Consider the following 24867-nt stretch of genomic DNA (forward strand, 5'->3'; position numbering starts at 1 on the left):
CATTGAATTCTTGACAGCGGAAGGTGTCACCCCAAAGGAGATTCTTCAGAGAATGAAAGCAGTTTATGTTGATAGTGTTGATGTGAGCGCTGTGCATCTTCATTCTCGTAATGTGAGAGTAGTTCCTGGCAAATTTCAAGTCTGTGTGCTTTCATTTCAGGAGTCAGCATCCAGAGTACCAATCAGGCACAGATCTTCCGATAGCCAAGCAAAGCAATAATGTGACCACACATTCTTGTGAAACGCCAATTGAGCTTGCAATTTCTCTCTGAGTGATACAACGACTGTCCTCAATCAATCTGTCAACATTTTGCTTATGAAACTCAGTGGTTGCTGTCACAGGGCATCCCAACTCTTTGCTTGTCATGCAGATTAGATTTTCCTGCCTCAATATCTTTAAACTTACTTGCGCAATGACGCACAGTGCTCACATCAACACAGTCCCCAGAAACTGCTTTAATTCTCTGATGAATCCCCTTTGGGGTCACACCTTCTGCTGTCAAGAATTCAATGACTGCACATTGCTTAAATCACATTGACCGACCGTCTGCGCAGGGTTCCATTCTTTACACTATAACAATACAACCTTTCAATGCTAAGGCTTCCCGCCAACTGGAGCTGTAGACAAGAGGCTACAGAACAAGCCAGTACCTGCCACATTGCTGCCAACTGTTGAAGAGTTACAAAGGTGGTGGCATTACTTTTCAGTCAACCCTCATAAATGTAAAGATACAAGAGTTAGTCAGTTTGACAGACTGAAGGAACTGATTAAACCTAAACTTGGGTGACCACACAAAAATTTGAAACATAAAATTAAAATAATAGCTGGCAAAGAAATGAATATCATAAAGCACAATAGGGTCTTCAGTATAATGAAAACTCCTGAACACTCATGGTTAATATTAGGACAGTGGGCAAACATTAACTGCAGCACAGTTGTGATTTGTTTAAGAACTGGAGTACGAACTGATTTCAAAAGAATCTGATACTTAAAATAAATTGCAGCCCATCAGTGATGATGTGATAGGACACCTAGTGTTGTAAATCCAATAACAGATGGCCAACAATGTCCAAGTTGGGAGGTTGGGTCAACTAGAGGGAGATGAAGTTCATATGCATCTTCATTACAATAAACCTGACCAGAGTTAACAGTGTGAACTTAGGCACCATTATTTTGGAAGAGTTCCTAGTAACTATAGAGTGATACCTACACTGTAGGACACATTTGCTCACCTTAATAGTCTGTATAATATTGACCTCAATAATCCCTTGTCGAGTAACAGTATAACCAGCAGAATATCATGAAAACGTAGCTCTCACACAACTAAAGTCACCATGTTTAATAGAAGGGAGTAAGCAGTCTCATGAATGAGGTTTATCTAGTATCTATTCAACACACACTGAATCTGCTATTTAAAAAGATGAAAAGTAACTCATCAGATCATATTATTCTCTCACAATCAATGGAAGTTCATAGACTGATCTGTGTTATATTAACACAGTTTTGTTGGTGATCAGAGGTACCACAAGTTCAGAGAAGTTAAACTGTGCAAGAGAGAGAGAGAGAGTACAGTATTATAAATGGTTCAAGCATCATTAATTTGTAATTAATTTAATAGAAATTTTAATTGTTAGAAACCTAGTACCATTCATACTATTATTCAAAAGAAAACTATATACAATCAACACAGAGTCAGCTCACTCACAGCTTTTAGGTGTCCCTTGAGTAAGTTGTACAGCCTGGAACCTATTTCTTCTCTTTGTTTCTTAGGAAGTTTATTATTTTTACTAATTTCATACAACTTTTTGGCCTGGGAGATGGTATCAATTACAGCAAATTTTTTCTGCTTCCTCATCTGCTTGAGAGACTTTTTTCTTTCTTTCAGTTCCCTCCAGTTTGCATGACCTAACAATCATAGAACAATAATAATAAATTTTTGAAAATGAACTACTATGTTTAGTGTTTGTAATTGGTAATAGTACCTTTGTAACAGTACTACATAAGTCAGAAAACATAATAAGTTACACTCAAGGACTGCAGTTCTGTAATAACTGTTCAGTGTAGGTATACAAAACATATATGTTTAAAAGAGTAAACCACCTATTCCTATATTTGTCTTCTTTAGTATCAAGACTTTGGCTATTATGCCCTTTTCAAGTACAATGCTAAAAGCTGGAACATGAAAATGTAAGACACACAGTAAAAAATTGAAAAAAAATTGAAAAATATTAGCTGGACACTAATATAAAATTATGAGATATTCACTTACTTGTTAGACCTTTATTATGTCATATCTGTTAAGGCAGTCCAGAACAGATAAACAAGACTAACATATATCTTTAAGATGTAACTGTCAAAGAATGAAGACTCTAGAACACATAATAAATATAGATGTATCACAGGTAAAAGCTTGTATGTGTTAGGTGTCATGTGACTGCATGTAATTATTTTTGGAGATAACATTGTGAATCACACCAGATCGTTAATAACATGAAGTGAACATACATTATGCAGCATGAAGAAACTAAAGTCTGTAAAGAACACACAAAATGAAGTACAGAAACCAATGAATTGCATTTTACAATAGAGTAAGTGCTAGTAGTAATGTAAGAAGTACTAAATACACTGAAATGAGTGAAAAACTCACGAATAAAATACAGAAGCCAATGAATCACCCTTAACAATATACTAAGTGCCAGTAATCATTTAAACCAGGGGAGGAAGAGGGGGGGGGGGGGGGATGTGGGAAGGTGATGGGTGGAAATGGGGGGAGAAGAAATAGGAGTATACATTATTATGTTAAGGTCGTATAAGATTAAGAGAAGGAAGAAAGTGAAGAATGTGATTGGAAGGGTAAGATGGGGGAGGGGATTGGAGGGGTGGGGTGGTCCAGTATAAAGGTCAGTCAGTGGAGTAGGTACATGTAATGGGTAGAAGGGGGTCCAGACGGGGTGGGGGTTGGAGTTGGGAAACAGCATAAGAAACATGAATGAATATTAGATTGAGTGTTGAAGTTGGGTAGTCAGAATGGTGATGAGGAGGGAAGGGAGAAGACTTGGGAGGGGGAGTCAAGAAATTACAATGGACAGAGCAACTGAGAAGGTGTGAAAGCTTGCGAGGGAGCAGGAAGAAATTATAATGGGCATTATGAAATACAAGGAGTTGAGGAAATGGGATTCAGGGGAAGGAGAGTAATCCATTGGATTGGAGAAGTGTAGTACTGATGGGGGGGGGGGGGGGGGGGGGGATGAGAAAAATGGGTGTCTGGGAGAAGAGGTGAATGGACAGACATTGAACATTGAAGATGCTGGAGATCTAGTAAATTCCATGCTCCTAATAAACTTCCTTGTAGTATTTAGGATATGTATAATAAGATATGGTGTACATGTACATGGATGTATTCATGCTTTGTTGAACCAAAGTTAATTACCCCAAGTGTTATAATTTGTAATGCATTATTACATTTCTGTAAGCATATTATGGGTACTATATATTTTTCCATTCTTGTATTACATTTCATATGTACACCTGGGTGCTGCCAGTGTCGCTGTAGTCCTGTGTTATTTCTTCCCCTTTGTTCGCCCCCTCCTCCCCACCTATTCCACGCTGTTGTCCCCCACCCTTTCCTACCCCCTCTTTTCTTTCACTTGCCCCATTTTTCTATCTTCTTAAGCTTCATTATACATGTCTGCCAGTTCACCTCTTCCCCCACCCACCCATTTTTCTCAGTCCTCTTGTCCCCTCTCCCTGTCATCATTACTATACTAATCCAATCCAATGGATTACTCTCCTTCCTCTGCCCCCTATTTCTTCAACTCTTTGTACATTATAATATACATTATAGCTTCTTCCTACCCTCTCCCAAGCTTTCAACTCCTTAATTGCTCTGTCTGTCATTTCTTGAACCCGCACTCCCAAGTCTTCTCTGACCCACCACCCTCATCCCAATTCTGAGCTACCCAATTTCAATTCTCAATCAAATATTCATTCACGTTTCTTATGCTGTTTCCCTCCTCCTACAACCCCCCCCCCCCCCTCTACCCTCCCCCTGCCCTACATGTACCTTTGTCTATTTCTAGATTTTTTACTTATCCACTGCACTAACTGACCTCTACAGTTTGGCCACCCCACTCCTATAATCCCCCCCTCCACCTCCCCACCCCCCCAACCTTCCAATCACACTCTTCACTTTCTTCCTTTTCTTAATCTTACACGACCTTCACATAATGACATATACTCCTATTTCTTCTCCCTCCATTTTCACCCTCACCTTCTCTCCCCCCATTTTTTCACTTATACTGTTATATTTAGTACTTTTAAATTATTACTGGCATTTATTGTATCGTGAAAAGTGATTCATTGGCTTCTGTACTTTATCTGCCTCTTTGTCACTCACATTTTTATATTTAGTGCTTTTTACATTACTATTGGCACTTACTATATTGTTAGGTGCGATTCATTGGCTTCTGTACTTTATTTTATCTGTTCCTTACAGACTTTAGTTTCTTCATGCTGCTTAATGTATGTTCACTTCATGTCATTAGGAATCTGATGTATACATTTAAATGCAAAGATGATGATTCACAATGCTGCCTCCGAAGGTGATCACATGCGTTCACATGACATCTAACACTTGTAACCTTTGATCTATGATATGTCTACATTTACTACATGTTCTAGAGTCTATATTCTTTGACAGTTACATCTTAAAGATATGTGTTAGCCTTGTATACCTGCTTTGCACTGCCTTAACAGATATGAGATAATAATGGTCTAACAAGTAATTCAATATCTCATAATTTTAGATCAGTGCGCATCCAATATTTCTTATAATTTTTTTGTCAATTTTTTACTATGTGTCTTACTATTTGTATGTTCCAGCTTTTGGCATTGTACTTGATAATGGCATAAAGCCGACATCTAGATAGTACAGGAGACAAATGGAGGAATACACAATCAAAGGACAGTTCATTTTGTTAAAAAGTATCACATGACTGTGACTCAACATCACCACAAACTTTTTTACAAATCATAGTTTCTATTTTTAAAACTACAGTACAAGCCAATCAGAAGTTAGTTGTGATAGTCACATGCAAGCAAGTACTCAGTTTCTTGATTCTGAAGCTGAAGCGTACTGCCTCAAGTCAATCTATTGGAAAAGTCAACACACACAAATTATGCATGGAGTGGTAGGCATTACGAATGTTACTTTGTAGTTTCCCATGTCCATTTGGACTGGTTCTAAAACTCTGGTACAAAATGAAACCTAACATAATGCAATTCAAAGGAACAATGAATATCAATAGATGAGATTACAAACTGCAACTTGCCTTTAAGATGATGTACTGAGTGGTACATTAACACAGAAAAAGTGATGCAGCTGCCTGTTTAACTGTTGAACCCAGTGTAGGGCACACTGCAGTAGAGCTTTAATAATCTGATAGAAATTACTTCTAGAATTTTATATATTTAGACAAATAATACATATATGTACAAGGTATGGCAAAACAGGTCTTATAACCAAACAAACAACTAATCTGTGATTACTATGTGTAAACTCAACTTCAAAATGAGAAACTTAATTACTAAACTGAAAATTATTCGCACATCAATCTCAGTTTATGACTGCATCAATTTATAAGACATAAGAAAACATACAACACACTAACAGGTAAATTACCACCAAAACAAATGTGAGAAAAATGAATGTGCCTCTGTGCTTGCATAAATATTACCACCACAGAATTTCAACACTGTATGATAATACTAAGGTATTTCTGAATGCACTTTAATATCTTACTTCCTACACCACGCAAAGTGTTTTTATTATCACACACTACACTAGAAGTGATGTACCTGAATGTGCTCAGACAAGAAAGTGAGTCCCTCTCAGCCTGGATTATGAGTGATTTGTACCCTCAATCCCTCCATGCCAACCCCCCCAGAAAACACAGAGAGTATGGGGCACATGGTACATAATAACAGTCACTAACACACTTACACAGGTCAGATAACAACATTAAAGATAAAAATAAATTATACTGGTAGCAGGAGCAGATCATCATATGAAATGCAATACAACACAAAAATACAGAAACTACAAAAGATATCAAGATTAAAAATGACATGTCACATGTATATAAGAATAGAAACAATGCAAACAACACACACTTCATTTTGTTTCTGGTACATTATTTTATATCTAGAAATAAATTCCATCAGAATGCCTTCCTTGGATTTGGTTTCACAATTATGGATGCCATTAATAGCTAACTATATTTTTTAACATAGAAAAATTTAAGTTATTGCAAATGAGTAGGGAACAAAAAACCGTAATGTTCAAATACAGCAGTAGTAGTGTGCTGCTTGACATAGTCACATTGATTAAATATCTAGGTGTAACACTGCAAAACCATAGAAAATGGAATGGGCATGTGAGGATTGTAGTAGGGAAGGCAAATGGTCAACTTCGGTTTATTGGGAGAATTTTAGGAAAGTGTGGTTCATCTGTAAAGGACACCGCATATAAGAAACTAGCACTGCCCGAGTGTTTGGGATCCGCATCAGCTCAAATTGAAGGAAGATATCAAAGCAATTCAGAGCTGGGCTGCTAGATTTATTACCCATAGGTTTGAACAGTGAGCATGCTTTGAGAAATCAAATGGAAATACCTGGAGGGAAAGAGATGTACTTTTTGAGGAATACTAGAGAACCAGTAGTGGTACAGAGTACTCTCTGCCACGCACTGTATGGTGGCTTTTATACACGCATTACTGTACGAACCATATGACACCTCCCGCTATGTGAGAGTCATTTTCTCACCTGGGGCATGAACTGTGAAGCCCCCTTGTCCTGCTAATACAGATGACAATACCCAAATCTGACACTCATTCTGTTACTTTCACATTAAAATTGAAAATCAAAGCACATATATACAGACAGCGAGTCATAGAACCAGTAGCACCCAGTTAACGAGCAACATCCCTCGTCGTAATTTGCAAATTAACTGGGATTCTCTGCTGAAGCAGCAATTTGAGGTCAATAATCAATATTTCAATGCTTAATTGGTTTGGGACAGACGTTGGTATTGGAGGTTGTGGCAGGTGACTACTGAATACTAACCATTGATGCCAAGGGCAGATTTATCATACAGATACCGAAACCAACTATCTCTACAATTAGACAAGGAGCAGCAAGAACAAAAGTTGAAGATACATCATCTATCACTGCTTCCACTGTTAGTGTCATCCTATAACGATGGCCAAGGACACCCTACAATGTTCATTCCTCATGTCTTCCAGCCCCTCGCACCCCCCTGCTACCACATCCTGGAGGGCCCTCCATCACTGCCAGTCAGTGTCATGGTCATTTCTCCCAATACCGTCCTTCCATGAACGAGGAACATCAAGATTCGTCTGGCACCCACTCTGAGCACCTTGCAATCATAATTCATCAAAGTCCACAGAGATCAGCCCTGTACGGGGTCATCATCATCTACCATCACTGAGTCTACGAATATAGTAGTACTCCCATACAATCACCCACATGACTCAACCACTGCTTACTTCATTTAAGACACAGCCAGCACATTATTAGGAGATTCCGGCCCTATTTGCTAATAGCCTGGCCGGCTGCATACAAGAGATGTCACATCATGCTTTTCATGAAAACACAAAGGAAAATGGGTCACTGCCATCTACGCTCTGCCCATCTGTGCCTATTTTCACTTCCCTGATGGGCAGGGAATAGTGGCATAAAGACACACCACTGTCTTGTACAGAAATTTCATTTTTATGGAGACAATGAAGTTGCATGTTCACAGCCAGTTTGTGACTGCCTTCATATCACAATGCAGACAGAGCTGCTGGCCTACACCTGCACAATATAGGCTATCTTCATGGTGGTAAGTTGAAACAAAGGTCAGATGGTAGAGAGATTGTGTTCTTGTCTATCAGTGCACCTGTTGCATGCATTTGTGCTGTTCCCATATACTGTAATCAATCAAGTTGTGCTGATTACCAGTTGGATGGTCCAATGTTAGTTGGCCATACTTGTGATGAACATTGTAAGTGAACCTGAACACACTTTAGGGGTTCCAATTCTTAAAGAGCTTTACTCCATCAATGGGCCGGATTCAATTTGGAGGTGTATTAGGAAGACTTTGCTGGGCCTCAGTGGCTAACAGAAGCTAGGCCACAGTTGGTAGTTGGTTTTGTGGAAGGTAGGCCACTCTCCTTCATTTAAAGACACTTTCTCACACTGATGTATAAACCTGTGCCTCAGCAGAGAGATGATTGCAGAGGTATCGAATTTTGCAACTATGTCTCCAGTTCAAGCATTCTTGGCTGTCTTACCAGTGAATTCATTTCCCAGAATTCCCATGTATTCAGCGGGATGTTACCTGTACTGTCCTTGTTTTTGTGTGGGGGGTTGGCAATCTGGATGTTCTGTATGTTTCTCTGACAGAAACATATGTTGAATAGCCTGGATGACACTCAGAAATTCCTAACAGAAATCTAATTCTTTGAAGAGTTTGAACCCATCTTCTGCAATGACCTTCAAAATCATATGCAGTTCTGTCTTACAGATTAAAAATTCCTTTGGTAAATGAACACAACTGGAATGCAGGAGACTGTTTGGATGAGGGAGTGACATCTTTCAGCTCATCCACCATGACTCCATTTCTCAACAAAGCTATAAGGGGATATATAATACCCTAGCCTGAAATCCGCCTTATTGAGTCCCAAAAATGCACAGTGGAAGATGACAGAGTAATGGGAGTCACAAATTCCTTCCAGGAGTTCCATTCTTTTATCACTCCCCTCACTTGTGCTCTCATAGATCTGAAGGCAAGAAGGTTTTCTGTAGTTAGATGCGGCTTGAATTTCCACAAAGCTGCGTGCCTGGCTCTGACTGCTGAGCAGCATTCGTCATTCTGCCAAGGGACAGGCTGTCGTCTGAAGTGGTTACTAGACGGGAATGGAGTTGGTGGCAGCTCATTGGATCCCACAGGTGATGTGGTTCACCATCCCCTGGGCGCAATCTTCTTGTTTGAACTGTTGACTGTTTTGCGACCAATTTGCCCCTTGAACCATCCATCCTCATGGTCTCCTGTCAACCACCATTTCTGTCAGCAGATGTATCTGCACCAGAAAGTGGTCAATGGAATGATAAATCTGTGGCCACTTCTCACTGAACTGAGTCTACAAGAGCTGGGAAGCAAGAACAAAAGTCAGTGGCTGAAGATGATCCTGTGACTGTGGAAAAGTGTCATCTCACCAGAATTCAAGAGGCGGATAGTCCTTGAGTGGACGAGGAGGTTGATAATTCGACCTCTGGAGCATGTGATAGCCGAGCACAGCACACCATATGCATTTAAACCTCCATGAGGAGGAACGGGAGGAGAAATGCTCAGAAGAGTTGAGTCAAGTCACCTTCACCAACACATCATGACGTGGAAGAAATAAAGAACACACTGTGATTTTAACCAGTGTGAGAACTTCCACTGTAAATGCTTGTATGGCCATAGTAAGAGGGACTGGCTTCTGACATTGATGAAAACAGTCACTCCACCCTTAGCCCTATTCCCAATAACATCGACCTTCCTGTAGGGGAGGTAGCCCCTTCATGCAGGTGTATTAGTGACTTTAAAATGAGTTCCTTGTAAGCAGATACAGAATGATCTCTTCTGGGCCACGAGCTGTAATTCTTCCAAATGTGATTGGTATCCATTTAAGTTCCATTGCAACAAAAAAGTCCTAGTGGGAGCCATAGATTAGCTATGGTTGTCCTTTTCCTTTTTCCTCAACTGAGGTGATCTACCCAAGAAGTCAGGGGGAATGTTAAGATGGTGTCCGTGTCTATGGTTCCCCCATGTGGATACCAATATCCTTGGTAGTAAAGACATCACTGGAAAGGGAGAGGGCTTGCCAACCCAAAGGTTTAGCTGCCACTTTCTTTGATTTCGTATGACTTTTTGTGCCGCATTTTTCCTTATTTATGGGAGGAGTTGCTAGCATGGGTAGAGGGGACAGCGTAGTGGGCTCCTGATAGTGTGCAGTGGTATGTGGCTGATGTTGCAAGTCCTTTGCTGATGACTTCTGAATGATTTCAGGTTCAAGTGTAGCTTTTCACCCAAAGGTAAACTGGTAAGTACATGTACCCATGCTTGAATCTGTGGTCTGGCATTGTGTGGAGGCATCCCACATGGCAACTGGCTTCTTACGAGCCAAAGCAAAAGAAGTGGCAAACACTGGAGGTTGCTTAGCTTTCAAAGCTTTTTTAGTTTCACAATAGGGTATGCATCTCATAATTTTCAACTTCTGATTTTTCCTTGCCTTGTTATAAATCCCAGTCTTCCTACTCCACATTGGGTAATCACCCGAGCAGTTCGCAAATTTTGAAGGCAGTGAACAAGAATAATCTGATTTGTGATCTGAGCCTCCACAGTTTCCAAAGGTAGGCCTCCCGTTACATGCCACAGTGATATGATCAAACCCTTGACATTTGAAGCATCACACTGGGTTTGAAACAAATGGTCAAACCTTAAGACTGATATAACCTGCAAAAACACACTTAGGTAATTGTGGAGTGTTGAATGTTAGAATTCATGCAGTTCTGCACTTCTATGACACCCATATGTTTTGATTCTTCAAGTAACTCCTCAGGGTAGAACACCTTTACAAAACTTAAGGGTATTATGTAACTCAACCACTACAGGGTAGTGACCTAAGGCTTTGCATCCCAGAAGATACTTGGTTAGACATGGCAGTTTAAACTCTAACTATTCCATTATGAAGCCGTTTAACACTTTTTAAGGACTTGCCAGTACCCTCCAACTAATACAGTAAGTGGGTATTTTTTCAAGGGTTCCCTCTCCTCTCTTGATAACAACGAAAGTATTGTGGCAAGCTAGTGCCTTTTTATACTATAATTCTGAGACTACTTCTGGGCAGTCTGACCAACCAAGCTCTCTTCGCTGTATGAGTGTAGGTACTACCTCACAGCACAATCTTCCATCAGGAGGAGATATGAATTTATGGTGCTCCACAGGGATCCCACAAGCTGCTAGGAAGACAAATGTTGAACCAAGCAGAGCCCCACATGCCTGAGAAAGCCTTATAAAATTGGTGTGTTAAAAGAGAGAGAGAGAGAGAGAGAGAGAGAGAGAGAGAGAGAGAGAGAGAGCGACGTGTGTACCTCCTTCACAGTCCAGGCAGAGAAACACAGGCCCTCATTCCCCGAAACACACTACATTCCACCATCATACCTAATGATGGTCTCTGAAGTATACTCAGGAGTTTACAGTAGAGGAGGTCTGGTGGTGCTGACTAGTCCCGGGCTTTCTGACAAAATTTTGATTGATTCATGTCTCAAATAGAGAAATATGGCAAATTATTTTAATTTTACTTTGTTTTCTGACATTGTACATTTTTATCAGAAAAATTACCCTAGCGACTTCTATGCAGAATCTCTTTAGCAGAATGTATCTATTCCCCCCCCCCTTTTTTTTATCTGAGTCCCAAAGATTTCAGAATTCTGCAAATTGAATAGCAGCTCCAATTGAAATCAGTTCCGTCATGTAATACTTCTGACACATTTTACCAAGTGGGATAATTGCTATAGTTGTAAAACTCCAGCACAGTGCAATGAACAATGTCCTTCTAGTATAGGTGCAAATCAGTGAAAGTTGTTCTTCCACTAAAACCTTTTTTCAGAGATGCTTTGTTTCTTGATCACAGGTTTACTTTCCCCGTGCTTCATTACACATTCTCTGCCTTTACTGTTGCCGAAAAGATTTCATCTCCTCTGGGATAGTCTTTACGGTCACGAAGTCATTCATACACCTTGCATATGATGCTCAGTTGACTATGTGTTTCATAACTGAGTCATCTTAGTTCCAAAACAAGAATAACAGCAGTATACAATGAAAATCAAAGCCCTCTCAGTAAACAACCAAATTTCCATACAGAAAGCACATAAACAACTGGTTGGTTGCAACAAAGTAGTAATTTTGTGTTGAGGACAACACAAATGAAGCATATCATTGGCACCTAAACCCTGTCAACTACAGATGACTGACAGTCATTGTTTTTGTGATACTACCTGGATGGCAGCTGTGGCATAAATGATGGCACAAAGCTGGTCATGAAGCTGTACAGATGGTCTCATGTTTATTAAATTCTTTCTTTCAAACATCACAGGCAATACAATACATTCTGAAAAGTGTGGTAGTCAGAACAAGAACTACAACACAGTTGCTCCACACAATATCCAATTCAATGGATACACTGATAAAAATGTAGAAGAGGTGAGGTACAGCAAGGACAAAGCACACAAAGGAGCAGAACAACAACGTCCTATTGCTTGTTTACCTAACTTATTAATTGTCAGTGACTGTAAAGGCAAAGTGCTATGCCATGGAGGCAGTAAACCAATATTACAGAGCAGCCACAAGATCCACACTCTACTGAGGCCCAATATGGATTTCATAGATGTTCTCAAATGCTATAAGTGTTTACAAATGCCGATGTGACTGTAGTACAAACGATGTTGGCAAAATCAGGGGACCAATTAACACCCGTGTGTCAAAGTATGAATGTTTTGTGTTACAAGGGAAAAGCAAATCACCAATAGCCAAACACAAACTGGACTGTGAGCAACCCGTCCATTTTCAAGAATTCTGTGCACTTGTCCAGGAGCCATGAATGCAGCAGTAGAAAGCAACAGAGACTACAGAAATAATTAAACGCCCCAATGGCACGAACAGAGAGGAGGGCTATAGGCTGTCGATGGCCTGGCTGAAAGAAACTCCAGTACAAAGGGCTGTGCGTGTTTGCCAGCCAGCAGCTCCTCAGAACCTGGATACACTAATGATGTCATGTTTCAGGAAAATATCACACATGTGTACAAGTTGACAACTATCTGTTGCCTGTCAGTCACCTGTCAAAATAACACAGCCACTTTCCATACAGCCACTTCTCAACAGGCATCTATACTTTGAACTGTCCAATGATATTCAGGAAAGTGACACCGGTTGTAGCTTTGAAACAGAAATAGGTTGGTATTTAGGGAAGACCATCCCCAGCAACCAAGATTTAGTCACGCTGAAGAGGACTGGCCAAAATATCAGTATTAATAGTGCTTCTTAGTTTCAAAATGATGAAGCCTGAAGTCCAAAAGGATTTTATTCATATCCTGTGACTATTTGGGCTGCTCTTCTTCATATACATTCAAGGTCTTCTATTAGGCAGGTGTCCCTCACACTTGATCGGTATTCTAGGATGGGCCACCCAAGTATTTTTTAAGAACATCTCCTTTGTAGACTATCTGCAGTTACCCAGTATCCTACCAATGAACGTAAGTCTGCCACCTGTTTTACCTATGAGTGAGGCTATATAATCACAACATTTCATATCTTTACAAATTGTTACATCTAACTATTTGCATTACTTAATTGATTTCCACTGTAGATCATTGATAGTGTAATTATAGGATACAACATTATCCATTTTATGAACTGCATAATTTTACATTATTGTAGATATAAAGCAAATTTTTAATCTTTCAACCAATCTGAAATCTTATCAAGACTTTACTGAATATTTGTACAGCTTTCTCTGGACAGTACTTCGTTAAAGATAACTGCATCACCTGCAAACACTCTGAGGCTATTATTAAAAATGTCTGTCCAGTCGTCAATGTACAATATGAATAACAAGAGTCCCAACACACTTCTCTGGAGTACACCTGACGTTTCTTCTACATATATTGATAACTCTCCCCCCCAAGATAACATGCTGCATCCTCCCTACCAATAAATCCACAATCCACTCAGAAATTTCATTTCATACCTCCATATGATCATACTTCCATTATTAAGCATTAGTTTGGTACTGAGTCAAATGCTTTTTAGAAGCCAAGAAATATTGCATCTATGTAACTGATTGATCCATGGCTCTCGGGGTGTCATGTAAGAAAACTGAGAGTTAACTTCTGCATGGCCAATGTTTTTGGAATCCATAGTGCTCCACATGCAGTAGGTCATTCTGTTCGAAATATCTAATTAGGTTTGAGCTCAGAATATTTTCTAACATTCTACAAGAGATGGAAGTCAAAGATATTAGGTGATAGTTTTGTAGATCATTTCTGCTATTCTTTTGCACACTGGTGTGACCATTCCACCCATCACTGCATACAGATTTTTGTTTGAGGGATTAATGGTATATTATGGTTAAAAGAGGGGCTAGCTCAGTTGCAAATTCTGTATCGAATCTGATAGGGATTCCACTGCGCCCTGGGGCTTTGTTCAGTTTTTGAAATTTCAGCTGTTTCTTCACATTGCTGAAACTAATTATATTATTCATTATTATCATTCATAATATTACTTGGCATTGCAGTAGGACAAGACTGTGGTGGTGATCCTGGATTTGCCTTTGTAAAGGTACATGTCAAAATGGAGCTTATCATTTTTGATTTTGCTTTGTTACCAACAATGTCAGTTCCTGAGTTATTTCATGAGTGTCTGGACATTAAATCTGGTGTCATTGACAGCCTTAACATACAATCAGAATTAGTTTGTGTTTCGCGAGAGGCTGATTGTTAAGATTCTGCTATGGTCATCACTGAGGGCTTTATTCATTGCCCTTTTGAGAGGCAAAAATGTTTCATTTATCATTTATCTATCTGTACTATTAAGCTTTATTTTACAGCTATGGAGAAGTAGCCACTGTTTCTTTAGAAGTTTCTTTGCAGAGAATGCACACCAGCACAAACTGCTCTACAAAGTATACATTTGTGCCTGATCACCTATTTTTCTAAACTTGAGCCACACTTCCTCTACATTCTGCCAGCCACATCGAAAGGTTTCATGTCCCCTCTTGAGATATGACAGTACTCATTACCTAGTTTACTGAACACGTAAATCATCCCTCTTGCCTTAGTTGCCCTTTGTACATTGGTAATCATTGTTGCTACAACCACTTCATCATGGTCACTGATGCTGGTTACAATGTGGACATCCTCAAAGGGATCAGATCTATTTGTCACTGTTAAATCCATTATATTTCAATCACCAGTGAGCTTTTGAACTATCTGTTCTAGGTAGTGCTAGTGACCTAAAGTTTTATTTTATTTCATTTATTGTTATTATTGTTGTTATAATTATAATAATAATAATTATTATTATTATTATTTACATGGCAACTTTGGAATTATCACAAAACTTAAAGAGATAGGAGTGCTAAGAAGATAGTTTGGTCTTGATGCACTAGAAGCCTCCCTTGAGTTATAAGAGTGTATACCAGAATCAAAGGTTAGTAATGTACTGAGAGCACTGTTATGAATTTCCAGAAGATTTTAAAGCATCATCAGCTTGTAGTTCCTTGACCCCTCTTCATTTTTACATTAGACTTCTCTCAGAACTAACAGCCCAAAATAACGTAATTTTTTCTTTTGTCTAATCCAATAAAATGTCAGTAAATGGTATGGAATGTCTTCTTTAAAGGCTTCACAAAGTGTAAAACTACACATTTCTAAACTTATCTAAAATGGTGTAAGCAGTCACAGATTTGATCCAAAAGATACAAGATACAACCGAAGGAATGTAACAATTTTCTTCAAACAGTTTCCACTCAGATATGCTCTACGAGACAAATTATATGCTAAGGAGTATGAATTGGATATCTAAAACTACACCATAAAAGAGAGGAAACAAGAACTCTGCTGCTAAAACTTAGCCAGGTGTCACTTGAACCCTGTTTTTTGTCTCCCGTAAAACTGTGGAAACTGGACAAATACCCTTTAGTCCGAAGAAGAGTAAATTAAGTACTGGGTGTAAGTCTGTCACAATCACTAACTCAAAGGCATTTTGCATTCAAAGGCGTGGTGACCAAGTATGAGATTGTCATATATCAAAAAAAAATTTTCAGTACACCTGCAATTCCGCACAAAGCTTAATGTATGCAGAAGGATGATATCTTCTACAATGAACCTCGTTCACAATTCCTAATTTTAAAAAAAACTATTATTCTGCACCTTCTCATATGACTTATCATCAGAAGGAATGACCACTCATGCTTGTTGCCAGGTAGGGCATTTGTCTACCCAAAGGTCCAACTGGACATATAGTCATATCTTATTCCCATGGGTAGCTACTGCAGAAGTGAGCCACCTTTCTTTTAATTTTTTTATAGATTTTTTTCATCATTGCCCTGATCTGGGTGGATATGAGGAGATTCCTCTAAATACACAATAACAATCACCATCATGTGAAACAGTGATCATCAATCCATGCACTGATTATTTCATATTGGAGACTGGCAGCAGTGACCAACCCACAAGTCAAGAATTCCTGCTTCATCAAAGCGATGTGAGCCAGTCCTGAGAATGTGGGTGTCCTGGCCAAGTTCCCTGAAGTGCTTGCCATTTGTCACGATTGCAGGACAAATGTAGCATAATGAATCCTGTGAATACAACAGTCATTACTTGCGTCAATCACTGGCAACTGCTCAGCTTATGTAACACAAGATACACAATACAAGGAGTGTCCAATGAGATTCATTCCTGGAAATCATCAAGAGATAGTGCTATATATTATACATATATTTAATCATCAGTGTTTATAAAATGGAGTTACACCCTCCCATATACATAAACAATTAGGCACTATGGTGGTGACGCTATAAATAATATATCAGAACAGTAAGGAGGGTGGGGAATCCCCTATGAGCACGAGATATAAGGCTGCACTAAAACTAATGCTTCTGAAGTGGAAGCGTGTAAAATACCATTTAGCAGATGCTAGTAAAAGTTTTATCTCGACCACAAACAATTTTCAAGGACAGTAATCATATTAAAGATACAGTATAAATATTGGTGTGTGTACAAAATGTGTGCAGGATTCCACAAACAAATCAGGGACTTTTCAACAGCCACTATTGTCCAAGTAACCATGTCATACAGGAACAAAAGAAGGAAAAATTACAGTCTGACATCTTATCAACAAGAGGCCACATCAGCATCTTAGAATTCATCTGAAGAATCAAACAATGGAAAATCCAGGACGGAATGTAACAATACCAGAGAAGGAAAGTTGCAAAGTCGCGATATGGCACAACAAAAAGATTCACGCAATTAAAGCTTTCGGCCATTAAGGCCTTTGTCAGCAGTAGACACACACACTATATATATCCTGCTTCATCAGGAAAGGAGACGGAAAGACGAAAGGATGTGGGTTTTAAGGGAGAGGGTAAGGAGGCACGCGCGCGCACACACACACACACACACACACACACACACACACACACACACACACACACACACAAAAATATCCATCCGCACATACACAGACACAAGCAGACAAATGTATCAGTCCTCTTCAAATGCAAAACAAATACTGACACATATCAGTATGTCCATGATAAATCCTTATATACACAAATTTATCAAAGCAAAGAATTAAAGTGTGTACAGAAAATTTTACTTGGATAAAATTGTCCATCTAATATCTATGATAGTGACATATTATGAAATCATAATTTAAAAGAAACTTTCATGGCAGAACCCAATATTTAATTACAATTTATCACTCAAAAATCTCATACACCATGTCGAATACTTTAATTTTAATCTGTTTAATTAAGACCATGTGCTAGTTATTGTCAATGCTTAAAAAGATAAAACATATTTTCCATGGAATCAAACCTTTGAAACATATGTGATGCCATCAAATCATAATACAAATTGCTTCAATCACAGTACAAGAATTTAATAGGAACAGAAAACTGTTTATCAGATTAAAATCAATACCAAATTTGAAGTTTGTCAAAACTGCTTTTATGTCTAATAGACTGACAAAGTCTTATGATTAAATTGTAACTAAGCAGAAGTTTTGCCTTTTGATTAGGTGTTACAATATGTGAAAATTCAGTCATTTTCAGCAAATTAGGTGACACTTTTAGTCCTTTTATGTAAAATCCAAACAAATTTTAAGCTGTGAGGCAGGAAATTTAAAATTTGTACTTGAAGTTAACATGCAGCAAATACTGAATGTTTGCCTGCCCAACATCATACACAATTTATCTGAAAAGTGGTTAAGGAAGAAAATAAGAATTTTTAACAACAGTTCAAATCATAACATTAGCAAACTTCCTCATAACACATTGCTGGAAATGGCAATTCCCCTCTGCATTAACAATACTGATCTGCTACTATCTTGTTTTTTATGTCTCAAACCCTATAAGTCATTTTTCAAATGATGGGCTGAAAACAAATATTGCAGCAGAGATGACATCAAAAATTATTCCTCAGAATACATCTTTCTTTCCACAGAAAATTATCAGTTGTCACGCACTCTCCCGACAGATTAGAAGTGTCTGTTGGGTTAGGACACAAACTTAAACTCTTCCACAGAATCCCAACTGAAATTGGAAAGTTGAGATAAATACTGACACACTGAAGCAGTCATGAGGGTAACGGCACGTGCCTGAAAAGGCTGTGAAGTAACAGGTTCATCCACAAAATAATTGTGAGGCTCCTTTACAACTGATGGAAATGGAGTAACAAATGTTGTAAGATACATTGTTTGAAATGCATTTTGGCATCAAGTTGTGTCACACATTTTGTAACTAATTACTTTATGAATTTCCTTTTCTTTGTGTGCAGCCTACATCCGGCACATAAGCTGCCTGGCCATTATTTCCCTAAATTACTATTGATTGTTATGGGCTGTCTGCTACAGTCAAGATACTGGCACTAAATATTACAAGAGGGTTTGGAAAAAATGCACACAAACTACAGTGTTAAAACATGTTTTCATATCCTGACAAGCCTGGTACACTGAACATCAAAATGTAGACACAGGTTTCTTCAGTCACCTTTTTCATTCAGGTTTCATACTTTGATAACACCTTCATCCTATCATATAGGATCTATGAACTTTCCAGACAAGATAATGCATCAGACCCAGCAACACAAAAGAAAGGTGGTTTATAACAGCACTGGGGTATGTTTAGTGATTTTTCTCTGCCAAATAATAATACTCTGTATTTTGTCAAACAAACAATGCAAATCAATCAATGAAACCAGTCAAAACTCATTTGTGAGAGAAGCAATCTCTTCATCAATTCCACTCAGTACAGTGGCCCTTTTGGACAATATCTGTGACTTTTTGGCCTCCAGTTCTTTAGCTTGCTGGACAATGGATCTCTTCCATCTAGCTCTCTTGGCTTCAGGTTCTTGATGTTGCTTCTGCTTTAAACCCTCATCATACTTATCTTCAGCATTGTAAATGGTCCAGAATCATTCCCTTGTTAATGTCAATCTTGAAGACACTGCCAGCTGATTTCAGGCCATCATATACTTGACAAACAGCTACCAATGACTTGGTTTCTTGGTTGACTGCCATACATGCTTTATTAATGGATAAACCTTGCTCTATGACGGCTTGACCATGGCTAAGAATGAGAACATTTTTAATAAAGCTGTACAAATGCTGAAAGGTGGTATCACCATCCAATAAGTCTCTTCAGAAGTGATAAATTCTCATCTCAGTCCTCCTGTAATTTGCACAGAGGCCCAAAAAATACCTCCTAACCAAGAAGCTGCGTGAATTCTTTCTCAACTTTATCACAGTCCTTAGCACTTATTCAATGCCTGGCTAGTTCTTGAGCCCCTATTTATCACAAAAGCTTATCTATCTACAAATACTGTACTTCAAAGGTGACTTTAGGAGGAGGTTTGGGCACATTTCAATCAGCCTGTGCTTGTTCTGAAAGTTAAAATATCTTTGGCATGCACGTTTACTTTTCTGAGCTCAGACCTTACAGCAAGACCTAAATTCATGTACATTGTGGGGATAAGACCAGCTTTACTATCACACACTGATTTCATGGCAGATAATACTTGAGCCTTAACAACTAAAGACACCACATAAGCAGACAGAGATGACAAAGCACTGAACAGAAAAGGTGTCATGGGGGTCACACATTAGAATTCTTTCAAAAACAGCAGTCGGCCACATCTTCATTTTCCAGCCAGAACAGAGAGCAAATTTTTTTTTTAAAGATGAGCAGATTTTCAGGTTTATTGTTCTTTTATAATCAGCTCTCGTTCAACACATTACAAATTGATACCAGAAAAGATACAATGTCCCAGTTTCTGTCTTAAAACCATCCAGCATACTGACAGCAGTGGTATAGCTTAAAATGCAGATGAAAAATAGTGCATTCAGTATTGAATTTCACCTTGCTTGATTTCACCATGATATGCTACTAGAACACTGTGAGAGATACACATAACTGAGGATGGAAAGTTTGTTGACAATACTCCTGAAACAAGCAAAAGCTGGTGTGCCTTCGAAGGCAAGACGCCTCACAAAAAATGGATTTTCCCAATGAGCCATGGATATTTCCAGCGAATTCTTTGATATCTGCAGCTCCTGCCTGTGTCTTGTGGAGGCCCGACCTCTAGACTGTATCTGCAGAATGTGAGAATAAAACATTCACAGTGTCCCTCATGCCTAACAAATGGTCAGAGTTATCGAAATGAGATTTCAGCAAATGATAGCACGGAAATATCTCCTACTTGATAAGCACATGGAATTTTTTTATCTACTGTATTATATGAGTAACTGTAGACTTGTGTAATGGAATGATGTAATTTTTTTAAATCTTCAATAGCTGCTCAAATGAGAATTAGTGTGGCTTTGCAACAAAATATATTAAGAAATTACACATTTGTTTTTAAACAGAAAATGTAATTTTTCATCAATTTTTTCCTGAATTGAGCACATTTCCTCACTTAATAAACCATGTTTCAGGATTCTGTCACAACAGCAAATGCATTAGGATGTTAGCGAGGTGACACTGCGCAAAACCCACTTTTTTTGTCAAAGAAAGTAAATTTTAAGATGGAAACAAGAGAAATGTAGCTGTTGCTCGAAATTCGCCACTTCTGAGAGAGTGGTTTTAAAGACACAGCATGTTTCAGTTGCTACAAATATAACGAAGGGTCTGGACCAATGACCATATCAAAAAACACGCAACTGTACCATGAAATTTCTTGTTTGTGAAAATTGACATATGAACATTACACAAACAAGAATGTAAAAAATAGGATGTACAAAGAGATCACTGAAAAAGTCTAGACAGTATTTCAACTGTGGACCACAGTATTGCTATAAAAACTAAGCCACAAAATTTGAACTGAAGTTTCAGAAAAAAAATTCTTCATTTGTGTGACCATATCGTCCATTATGGCTTTATAACAACTGAAGATATTTTAAATCCATCTTTGCAGCTACAATACAAGAAAAAAGTGTCAAATGCGGAAATATATTAAACAAAAAAAAAAACAACTTGCAAGCAGACAGCATTTATTCATGCGAGAAAAATCTGAAGCACTAATATCAATATCTTTTGGAACACACTGCTTTTAGATGGGGAAAGCAAGCCAAGTGGTATGTGTGTTTCATTAAGACCACTGATGTTATTTTACTTCAATAAAATGAAACACATTTAATGACAAAAATTTGCATTACCTTGGAGTCACAAGAGAGATTTAAAATACCTTCATTTATTTCAGAAATAACCTCAGGAAAAAGTAGGCCTCATGAAAGAAGTGTATATGATGGGGAAAAGTTTTGTAAGCCAATACTATAGGTGACCGCCAATAAAATGTTTGTTCTACTATGTTTGTTATTGTCAGTTATTACCCACTATGTTATGTCTATTATTTTACAGGTATTGTGTAATTTTTCTTTTGAGAAATGTTGGAGTACATAGTGTACTAACTGCCAGTGACTGCCACAATTTTATTCTTCTTATCGTCCATTCTTTCTAATATACAAGCTACTTTTGGAGTGCCAAAATGTACTAGAATAAATAAAATGTCTACAAAACACTGTTCTGTACAATGTACTTGCAGTGAGACAGTCGCAGTTCCTGAAATCAACTGCCCGAGGCTTCTGGCCTGCCAAAGAGCACCGCAGCCCTGGGTCCAAGGATAAACCACAAAAATCAGCTACATACGCCACACACAAACAAATCCAACCTCGTGACAGATCGATGAGACTAGATCCGATGGGCAGGATTAGCCATTAATGTGGAACGACAAGCTTCATTTTGGCAGACCCAATCCATTAGAGATACCAGCAGAAATGGCCTGCAGTTTTGGCCTGTCGTAAAAATCCACTCGTGTGGCCTACTATTCACGAGACACAGACAGAAAATGAGACCGCAGTAATCAACCTATGCAACAGATAACTTGTGTGAATACTATGAGAATCAATAATAGGATAGGTAGTAATTCACCGTAAAGTTGATCGCTGTGCGCAGACAGGCTTGTAGAAAAGACAATCACACTGTCACAGCTAAATTTTCAGCCATAGTCCTCATCAGAAAATGAGCGTGCACACACATTCACACAATCACCCAGACACAGACATGACTGCCATCTCTGGCCATAGCATCTACAGACTCCAAGAATCAGATCCAGACAAACCACTCCTCAAAGCCTCCCTGACGCTCATCGGCAGTTGCTAGGCTAACAGCAAGAAGTGGTGGCAGCAATGACTGCAAGCTGAGGGGAGTAGTAGGAAGGGGAGAAGCAGTAGGGATGAGGGAGTAGGGAAGTGACGCACATACTCAGCTGCACCCAGCCAGCGACAAAGCACGACATTTCAGTAAACAATCCATTTCATCAACTGAGATAAAAATGAGATTTTTCCAGTGTTGTTTTTTTCCAAAGTTCCCCGATATTCCCATGATTTCCCTGACATGTTTGAAATACTCTGAAATTCCCTGATTTCCAAAACTTATGCCACCCCTGGATAAATTTTAAAAGAAACACGTGAATTGAAGCATATACTAAGGCTGTGGAAATAAAATTAAAAAAAAAAAATAAAAAAAAACTTGAAAGTAGATACACCTAAAATGCTTACCACTATTTTTCTGCTGATTAAACTGTTTTATTCTTGTAGGGTCTGTACGTTTATTTTCAGTAGTCAATGCAGCAGCTGATTTGGAACGCTTTTGTTTCATTTGTTTTTGTATAGTCTGCTGGCGTGTTCTCTTGTTTCCAGTCTCAGTGCTATCTGCTGACAATGAACCTACCATAAGAACACACTCAGTCTGTGAAAAATGTGGAAGTAGATACACCTAAAATGCTTACCACTATTTTTCTGCTGATTAAACTGTTTTATTCTTGTAGGGTCTGTACGTTTCTTTTCAGTAGTAAATGCAGCAGCTGATTTGGAACGCTTTTGTTTCACTTGTTTTTGTATAGCCTGCTGACGTGTTCTCTTGTTTCCAGCCTCAGTGCTATCTGCTGACAATGAACCTACCATAAGAACACACTAAGTCTGTGAAAACCTTTAAAAACATGATAAATAGATACAACTGATATGTTTACCATTATTTTGCTGCTGATTAAATTGTTTTATTCTTGTAGGGTCTGTATGTTTCTTTTCAGTAGTAAATGCAGCAGCTGATTTGGAACGCTTTTGTTTCACTTGTTTCTGCATAGCCAGACGGGTCCTCTTGTTTCCAGCCTCAGTACTGTCTGCTGACAATGAACTTGCCATAAGTACGTACCAAGTCTGGGCAAAATATAAAAAGTTGAAAAGTAGATATACCTAAAATGCTTACCATTATTTTGCTGCTGATTAAACTGTTTTATTCTTGTGGGATCTGTACGTTTGTTTTCAACAGTAAACGCAGTAGCTGATTTGGAACGCTTTTGTTTCACTTGTTTTTGTATAGCCTGCTGACGTGTCTTCTTGTTTCCAGCCTCAGTGTTATCTGCTGTTAATTCTGAGATTTTGGGCTCTGCCTTCACTTTCTTTGCTGAAGCGGCAGCAGTTTCACACTCAGAACTTTTTGCACGTTTTGCTGATGAGAAGGACTTCATTTTTCTTGGAATTAGGAAGTCTTCAGATGCTGTAAGAGAAGAAAATACAACACATAAATGCACATTTTTGCTATGATCTTCTCAAAAAAAAAACACACACACACACACACACACACACACACACACACCAGAGAGAGAGAGAGAGAGAGAGAGAGAGAGAGAGAGAGAGAGAGAGAGAGATTCTAACAGTCAACATAACTTGCCATAATACCTTACTCACACAAAAAATATGAAATCTGTTTATGATTCCAAATTAAATTTTGTGCTCCCTCTTAACTAACTGGGTGAACTGAAGGATGTCTTACTGCATCCAACCTGCAGCAGGACTATTCCTAACAAAGTCTGTGATCACATTAACCTGCTCTATGTTTTATGTTACATATTGAAGGTGTCATCCAATTCAAAATATATCGCATCTGACTCATGGCAACCATGTGGAAGTGAAAAACTGACAAAGACTAGTTTTCAACATTAGAAGTTCTTTCATTTGACAAAATAATGGAAAAGGGTTAGAAAGAAAATGCACATGGACTTTTGAATCATTAAGTAGAAACATCACCCAGGGACAAAGGTCAAAGGAGATACAAAGAAGGTTGATTATACTTCAACATCCCATCAACAATGTAGACATTAGAGATGAGAGGAGAAGACAGTACTTTCTTGGAAAATCTGTATCCTTACTCGTAGATAGGTCTACTGCTTCCCTTTATATGTGACTAGAAAAGAGCACGTCATTTAAGATTATTGCAAGGGCAAAAGAAGAGAGACAGAATTACAGACCAAATCCTTAATGCCTGCCTGTTGGATCCTGAAGCATATTCTAATGTTTGCCACAATAACATTCCCTGGGAAAATGAAGCTCCTTTCAGAACCATGGGTACAGGAAATAACAAACTTGTGGTTGGGTTGTTCGGGGAAAGAGACCAGACAGCGAGGTCATTGGTCTCATCGGATTAGGG

The 24867-nt window shown here is 38.6% G+C and overlaps 1 protein-coding gene across 6 annotated transcripts in view; it reads right to left on the bottom strand.

The window, feature by feature from the left end:
* LOC126470170 (pumilio homolog 3-like) overlaps positions 1-24867 on the bottom strand; it is a 195593-nt gene that overhangs the window by 137775 nt on the left and 32951 nt on the right. Inside the window, exons 2-6 of one of the 6 annotated variants that reach the window (XM_050097812.1) lie at positions 23647-23937; positions 23411-23560; positions 23171-23338; positions 22941-23096; positions 1707-1906 (exon numbers count right to left, since the gene is read on the bottom strand). In XM_050097812.1, coding sequence (XP_049953769.1) covers positions 1707-1906; positions 22941-23096; positions 23171-23338; positions 23411-23560; positions 23647-23908 — 936 coding nt within the window. In that variant the 5' untranslated portion in view covers positions 23909-23937. Of the gene's footprint in view, positions 1-1706; positions 1907-22940; positions 23097-23170; positions 23339-23410; positions 23564-23646; positions 23938-24867 lie in introns of all 6 variants that reach the window. The other 5 variants (XM_050097815.1, XM_050097813.1, XM_050097811.1 and 2 more) reach the window with 5 other exon arrangements.

This window comes from Schistocerca serialis, chromosome 3 (assembly GCF_023864345.2).
Source record: "Schistocerca serialis cubense isolate TAMUIC-IGC-003099 chromosome 3, iqSchSeri2.2, whole genome shotgun sequence".
Taxonomy (NCBI): domain Eukaryota; kingdom Metazoa; phylum Arthropoda; class Insecta; order Orthoptera; family Acrididae; genus Schistocerca; species Schistocerca serialis.